The sequence below is a fragment of the Odontesthes bonariensis genome, chromosome 1, assembly GCF_027942865.1.
Source record: "Odontesthes bonariensis isolate fOdoBon6 chromosome 1, fOdoBon6.hap1, whole genome shotgun sequence".
Lineage (NCBI taxonomy): Eukaryota > Metazoa > Chordata > Actinopteri > Atheriniformes > Atherinopsidae > Odontesthes > Odontesthes bonariensis.
In genome coordinates this window covers 32,599,729-32,607,490 of record NC_134506.1, presented here as the reverse complement: position 1 = coordinate 32,607,490, position 7,762 = coordinate 32,599,729, and the positions used below count along the sequence as shown (strand labels likewise).

Below are 7,762 nucleotides of genomic sequence, written 5' to 3'. Positions count from 1 at the left end.
GCCCTAGTCCTATTAAAGCCTCCGTGATCTCAAATTATGGGTCCTCCTCCTACTTCAGAGAGCGACTCTGAACCGAAACGCATTAAGGAGGACACAAGACACACATACCCTGCAGCCATAGCAGCACTCTAAACGTTGTCACATATCTCAAGCAATAAATACATGGAAATGATTCATGTAAAAAAATGCACAATACTGAATCACAATACAAAATGAGAAATGTGGCAAATGTGCCTTTTTGAAATAATATCCCATGACACAAAATAAGTTCACTATAAGAGAGACAAGTATATCATAGCATAATGATGAGGCTTTAATTGACATTAAAACAATGACAATAAGGAAAGATGAATACAAGCCATTTTCAAGAGAGAGAAAATGTTCCAATACTTTCTTGAATGTCTAATCGTGGTGTTAAACAGGTCTCATGGTATCACTTTCATCTGATTAGGCGATACTGTAGGTCAGCTTTGTGTATCCCCCCCCCCCCCACCCACCACCACACACACACACACACACACACACACACACACACACACACACACACACCTCTCCCTCTGTCGCCCTGGTCTAAAGTCTGAATGTGCTCCCACTGTACCGGCGTCATCATTCTTTGCTCTCTTGAGGTTTTCAGAGCGTAAGAAGCACGTGACACCGTGTACACACACTCTTTAGCAGCGCCTACAGCGATCCCTTTCGGCTTATCTGAGACTTGAACTGCAGAGTAAGTCACCAGAGTGAAAACAGCTTTTTGATGCTAAAACACTAAGAATATTTTTGTTGTCGTTGTTCAACCCCGCGAATATTTTCTCAGCTATCCACGCACGTAAAGCAAATAATAATAATAATAATGATATTGACAAAAATGATGATGATGATGATAATAATAATAATAATAAATCTTCTATGGACTATCGAATACGCTGCGGGTATTAAATCTATTAAATCTGAGAAAGTAATTGCCTATAACTGTATTAAATGCTTTCCAGTATTAAGAAAAGAAATGTATCTGCTCTGATCAAATGAGATTACACTCACTAGTCCAGGCGGATTTGATGTAGTTGGCACTAATCTGCCCTGGCTTGAGGGTTTATGACTTTTTGAGCGCGTGTATCTGACTGGTTTATTCCAGGATCCGCTGCAAAAACTACTTAGCGTCCGCCACAGTAAATCAGTCAAACACAAGTGATGGCCCAGAGAGCCACACTCCTACGATCGAATCATAAAAAGACGGTCAGCAAGAAAGACAACAAATAAATAAAGGAAGTTTGCTAACCCACCAAAAAGATAAATAAATAATAATAAAAGATAATAATAATTTAAAACGGCTCTTCGGTTTGGTTGAGCGAAATTTGCGCCATCTTACTTTTACTTTTATCGACGTGTATCTTACCGCTGCAGCGCTCAGCTGGCGTTAAAAAGTCGACGTGCACAATTGTAATCCATTTGTAACCTCCCGTTGCGGATTTTAACAGAGGGCGCGCGGAGATCGCAGAGTATCAGTCTGTTGATTTAACGCAAGTATACGCAAGTAAGTTTTTCTTTTACGCACAACGAAGCAAACGACAAAAAGAGAGAGCGCTGCAGTGGAGCGCCTTCTTAATTCCTGCTGGTATCTTGCGAGCCCATATCCTGGCATACAACAGCCGATTTGTTATTTATCGAGTGTGAAAGTGAGGACTTCTATTTGGACGAAAAAGAGCAAAGTTGGGAGTTGATAGACTCGCATGACGTCGCCATCCGAAAGGGGGGCTACCAGGCGCACTTGAGGCTTACTGCAACGAGCCTTGTTAAAGAGGAAAAAATAGAGAAATAGAGAATGAGAAGGCTTGTTAGTTAACGCGAGAGAAGGGAGGGGTGAGGAGGAAACAGGGAGAGAGAAAAAGAGAGCGAGAGAGAGAGAGAGCATGGGTTTGGGCAGGGCTGTGGTTACCCAGCATAAGCTTGCTTTTCCCTTCGGTGACTACACCCCGAGAGGAGGAGCGTGGTGTGCAGCGTAGTAGGCGTCAGGATCCTCAATTTCCAACTTAGCATCTTGGCAGGACATTTTCCCAAGCAAAGCCCCCGTCCGACGGGTAAAAAAAATAAAACTTCTGCACGAGCATGAGAGCGACGGTGCAGCTCAGATAAGGGAGCAGCAGAAAGGCAAAACGACACAAAACCTCCGACGAAGAGTGGCTGGCTGGCTGGCAGCGACCAAAATAATCCACCCAACACTCAAGCCTCTTTTTATTTCAACAATTTACTTTTTTTTTTCTTGCCATCACCACTGTCATTCACAAGAGGGGGACAGGCAACGGGTCTGCAGTCACGCAGCTCTATGAGCTCCAACACCAGCGCATGAGAAAATATAAGGGGGGAAAGTGCGCAAGTTAAGTGGCTTACACTCTCCGGGCTCCAGCATGGCGTATCCTCAGGGCTACTTATACCAGCCGTCCGCCTCTTTAGCCCTGTATTCATGCCCCGCGTACAGCACCAGCGTTATATCGGGACCCAGAACGGAGGAACTTGGGAGATCCTCTTCGGGATCCGCGTTTGCGCCCTACGCCGGATCTACAGCGTTCACCAGCGCCTCGCCAGGCTACAACTCCCACTTACCATACAGTGCAGACGCGGCGGCAGCTGCCACATTCACTTCATACGTGGTGAGTAAATGAAAGATTATTTGATATAATAGGAAGTAAAAGTCTCGGTTGTCAACTTACTCGGAGTGAGGCAAATGTGCTTCACTGAAAAACGCATGGATCTAAGATTACAGAATGGATGGTGAAGAAACATGTTCTTGGGCCAATTGCAGCCTCTTTAGCAGATAATTCTGCCAATATGGCCATAAAGTAAACGGTATTTATTTATTTATTTTATATAAAAGAAAAGTGAGCAAAGCTTTGCCGAACTCTCTGGGCTCATGACAGACAACACAACGCCGTGTGATGGCAGCTTGGGTAACTCTGTTTATTTTTTGTAAGCCTATTAATTGTGCCAGAAATTTCAAAGCCGAAACATGAAAATGGTGGAACATAGCAACTTTTTATAAAAAGGGCATTTTATTTCATTACTTTTATTGTATCCTCTGATTGATTTCATGGCAGCACGATTCATTTAAACTGACTTTAAAGGCCTAGTAACAACAGAGCGACGGGAAAAGACAAAGAACATTTTTAGGCTGGTTGTCCACGTCAATACATCGTTAAAGCTGCAAATGATACTATTTTAACGAGAGTGAGAAACACTGCGCTCTCACATCGTGCAGCAAAGTAATAATTTTTTAAAAATGTCAAAGAAACGGAAATCACATTGAAATTATCCGACCAAGTTTAAAACAACCCTATAAACTTCAAACTTGAACTGCTGGATTAAAGCCAGTGTCTATGTAGGCACGCGTGTTTGTGTTACGGGGCGCGCGCGTGTGTATGTGTGTGCTCACGTTTGTAGCCTCGGCTATTTTGCAACAGTTTAGAAAATAACTTTTTTTTCCTCTTTGTATTATAATTATCACAGAGTTCTCCGTATGACCACACTACGGGTATGGCCGGCTCAATAGGATACCATCCTTACGCAGCACCCTTGGGCACCTACCCTTATGGTGACCCCGCATACCGCAAAAACGCAACCCGGGACGCCACTGCCACCCTGAAGGCCTGGCTCAATGAGCATCGCAAAAATCCTTACCCCACCAAGGGCGAGAAGATCATGCTGGCCATCATCACCAAAATGACCCTAACGCAGGTGTCCACCTGGTTCGCGAACGCCAGGAGGAGGTTAAAGAAGGAGAACAAGATGACCTGGACACCCCGGAACAGAAGCGAGGACGAGGAGGAAGACGAGAATATTGATTTGGAGAAAAACGACGACGACGAGCCAAGCAAGCCGTTAGACAAGGGAGACTCTACAGACACAGAAGCAGGTCGGTGTTGTAGTGGGAATAGAAAAAAAAAAAAAAAAAAAAAAAAATCATCAATTTTTCATCGCAGTCGTTTCCACTCAGGGTGCAAAATTGATTGCTGGTTAATGGTGGTATATAATTTATAATGGGACAATTGCTTTAAATAATAATCACCTTGAACTCCCCTCGTTTGACTTCTATGGGGCTGAAATTGCTGGTGACGCACAGTGTTTAGCAGTCAATTTATCTTTAACTGCATAATAAGGATGCAGCTGGTGAACTGAGCTGGAAATGTAACTAAATATGCTGAATGCTTATCTTAACTTCTGATATTATATTTAGGAGATACAATACACTCATAAATAAAATATCTTGGGTGTAAGCTCACACTTATATGCGTGCAGCAAGGTTTATATTGTTTAACTACTGGGGAGAATAGTTCATTCACCTTTTCAGTTTGGCACACGTGTTTATGGGGGGATTTATAGCACGCACCAACTGTTTGTAGGGGAAATGAGTGTAAGAAGCCTAATTAATTTTATATATCCAATTTTAGTGTACATTTGTGTTCAGTTGCCTCGTGATCACCCAAAACACATGTTACAGATTTATCAGCATTTCAATGTTACGCATATTTGGCAGTAATTTCATTCTTTATTTGTGCTTTAGAACACAAACTACTGAACCCAGGGGACATGGGCTGTGACAGATTTAAAGAGGAGAACCATGGCAAAGACATGGATCCCCTTCTGAGCGACTCGGAGTTAAAAGACCAGGAAGAGCGGACTACAGAGTTGCTGCCGGATTCCGCAAAACCAACCACTTCGTCTCCTTCGGCGGTGACCCGGGGGAACCAGACCGCTGCGCAGCAAGACAAGCCGTCAGATTTGAGCCAAGCACCGAGTGTGGTGACAAGCAACGTCACCTCTGTTATCCACTCACCTCCATCGGCCCCTAAACCCAAACTCTGGTCTCTTGCGGAGATCGCCACGTCCTCAGACAGGTGTAAGGGCAGCGGCGAGGCGCCACAGGCTTGTCCCGGTTTGGGTCAGAGCGCTGTAATGGTTACCAACGCGTCTCCTTCACGGTCCTCCCCTCAGTGCGCGCTCCCCAACAGCACGGTCCTGTCCAGGCCTCTGTACTACACATCCCCTTTCTACCCCGGCTACACGAACTACGGTGGCAGTTTTGGACACCTTCACAGTAACCACGGCTCGGTAACCACGGGCTCCACGGCACATTTCAATGGATTAAACCAGACTGTGTTAAATAGAGCAGAGGCTTTGGTAAGGGAGAGCCAGAAAGTCAGAGGCCAAACGCAGGTAGATCTTTGTAAAGACTCCCCTTATGAACTAAAGAAAGGTATGTCAAATATTTGAATATTTTCCACTCAACGCGGACTTTTATTTATTATTATTATTATTATTATTATTATTATTATTATTTGTGGTTGCATTACAGAAAAAAGGGGGAAAAAAGAACAATGATTAAGCAAATTCTGAGAACAGTTATTTTCTGAGTAAAATGCTTATCTTCAAATTTTTAGTTTCTGAATGGTTAATCCTAAAATGTAACAAGAATGGTCTTAATCGCTGCAGCCGCCTGAGTCTATTTGTATTAAAGACTAACATGTATATTTAATGTAGCATTTTTGTATTTAAAATGGACAACACACTATCTTTGAAGTAAATTATGGAGAAAAAAAAAATACTTGTGCAGCGATTATTTGGGGGAACAGCTGGCATTGCCTGGTGTGTCAACAGCGCTTTAAGGTCAGTTAATCTATGCGAAATTTTAATTCCATTTTGCACAATGACAGATGGTTCAAAGGTAATTATTTTTTTAAATAGCAAGGCAGTGGGAGTAGAAAAAGAAGGGCCTACATTCAGCTAAAGGATGTCGCAATATTTAAACAATAAAAAGGTTCAGTTTCGTTTTGTTGGTGCAAATATTCAGAGTTTGTGGCTTATCACATTTGTTTTTCTTCCTTGAAATTCCACCAAAGGGCCTATCTTTTTCTTCCTTTTTTTTTTCTTTTTCTTGAGCACGTTTCCAGAAGTGGATATTGATATGATAACAACACCAAGGCGCAGTCATTTAACCCAATTACTTTTCGTGTTTTATGCAGAGCAATCAGGTGGTGAACTCCGGTAATGAGCTCGATTTTATGCCAAATTTAGACCTCATTACTATTTTCCAAGGCGTGGCAAAGCAGTTAAAAGGGACGCGACCATGCATTTAAAACATACTGCTCTATTATATATAATTAATGGAGAGCCTCTTTAACGGCGCGTTAGATATGCGGAAAAGCTGGTGTTTGGAGCAAAGGGAGAATGTTGCCATGCACACAGATACAAAAATGATACTGTGGGTTGTGTGCAGCCGGTAGTCGAGCAGGCAGTGTCCTCTAACTCTTCCAACTTCTGCAGGTAGGTGTCACACTTGCTCCTAATTTCAGGAGGAGGAGGAGGGGAAGGGAAGGGGGGATTGTTAATCCGTCACGGAAACCCATCCTCGATCAAATGACCTGGTGAAAAAAAAAAAAAGAAGAAGCGCAGCCACTGGGGCAACAACAATGATCACAGTTATTATGAGGATTATAGCAACTTTGACAAGAGGATAAAAAAGAATGAAAAAAAAATAAAAACCTGCCTGACATGCTGCAGATAAAAAGGGGGGGCAATTATAACTTTTAAGGCACAGTGTAGACCGATTTTTTTTCCTTTTTTTTTGTGCGTGCAGGAAAAAAAAACTGATTAGAATGCTTTGGTACTGAAACAGTTGTAGGCCTCTGAGCCAAAGGCCTCAGCTCCTGTCCCTCCGCCCCAAAAGGGATAGATCATTCATTTATTTTTCGTTTGTTTATTTTCATTCGCCATCGTGTTTTTTAAAGGTAACTGACAGAGTATAATTGTTATTATTATTAATGTCGTTACTGCTGACCTCCACTGTTGCGGGGCAGCATTATCTTGTTTATGGCTGCCATTAATCTCTATAGTTTACTTTCCCCTTCTCCAGTTTGAAATCTCCCCTGAGGTTTATTTAATTCCCTTTAGCCATAATGTCTTCTATTCGCCCCCCCCCCCCTCCTCTCTATTTTAATTTGACAGAGTGTGCGACACATCAGCCGGCTAAAAAGCATAATTATGTTTTTTTGGGTTTTTTTTTCGTTTTTTTTGTGAGGTGGGCAGCTGATCCCCAGGAGGACTGTTCGATGCACACTCCCTTAAGAGAGAGAATATTAGGAGTTTTATTAGAAGTTGCGTTTTCCCGGAATTGACTGATGGAGATGTTTGATAGGGACAACACAGCCTCGGTACCATCCAAACCATGTGACCGAGGACGGGTAAATATTGTGACGTTTATATGCCACACAGATTTTGGATGTTTTTAGTTGTTTTTTTTTTTTGCGAATATGTGGTGTTGTGGCGATGTTTTTTCTTGCTTTAAATATTCAAGAAAATATCGGGAGATTTGACCAATAACATATTAAACTTAAAAAGTAGACCGGTAAGCTGGGAAATTTGTCTTTTATTGGGGGGTTAAATACCCCCCCTCCCAAAAAAAAAAAAAAAAAAAAAGAAAATTCAAAAGAAATTTACCAGTTAGCTAAAAATTTCTCTCCCAATCCGTTTATGAAATGTCCAGAATTAATTGTACTATTATTATTATTATTATTACTATTATTATTTTTCGGTAAAAAAAAAAATAATAAGGGGGGGTTGAATAATTTAATACGGATCGTATTTTTTCATAGCATGCATAGCCGAAGGGTAAGGACCATTTTAAATAACTGTAGTTATGTTCAATTTGGGGAGGGGGAAAAAAGAAAATCATCCGACAAATTACTACAGACTGTATATGATCGTTGATTATTCT

General features: G+C 41.9%; 1 protein-coding gene across 1 annotated transcript; it reads left to right on the top strand.

Annotated features, from left to right (window-relative positions):
• Positions 1 to 1,937: 1,937 nt before the first annotated feature.
• Positions 1,938 to 5,807, top strand: irx5a (iroquois homeobox 5a). Its single transcript, XM_075464656.1, has 3 exons — positions 1,938 to 2,645; positions 3,499 to 3,904; positions 4,553 to 5,807. Exons 1-3 carry the CDS (start codon positions 2,403 to 2,405, stop codon positions 5,260 to 5,262), a joined length of 1,359 nt encoding a protein of 452 aa, XP_075320771.1. The 5' UTR covers positions 1,938 to 2,402; the 3' UTR covers positions 5,263 to 5,807.
• The last annotated feature ends 1,955 nt before the right edge of the window (positions 5,808 to 7,762 follow it).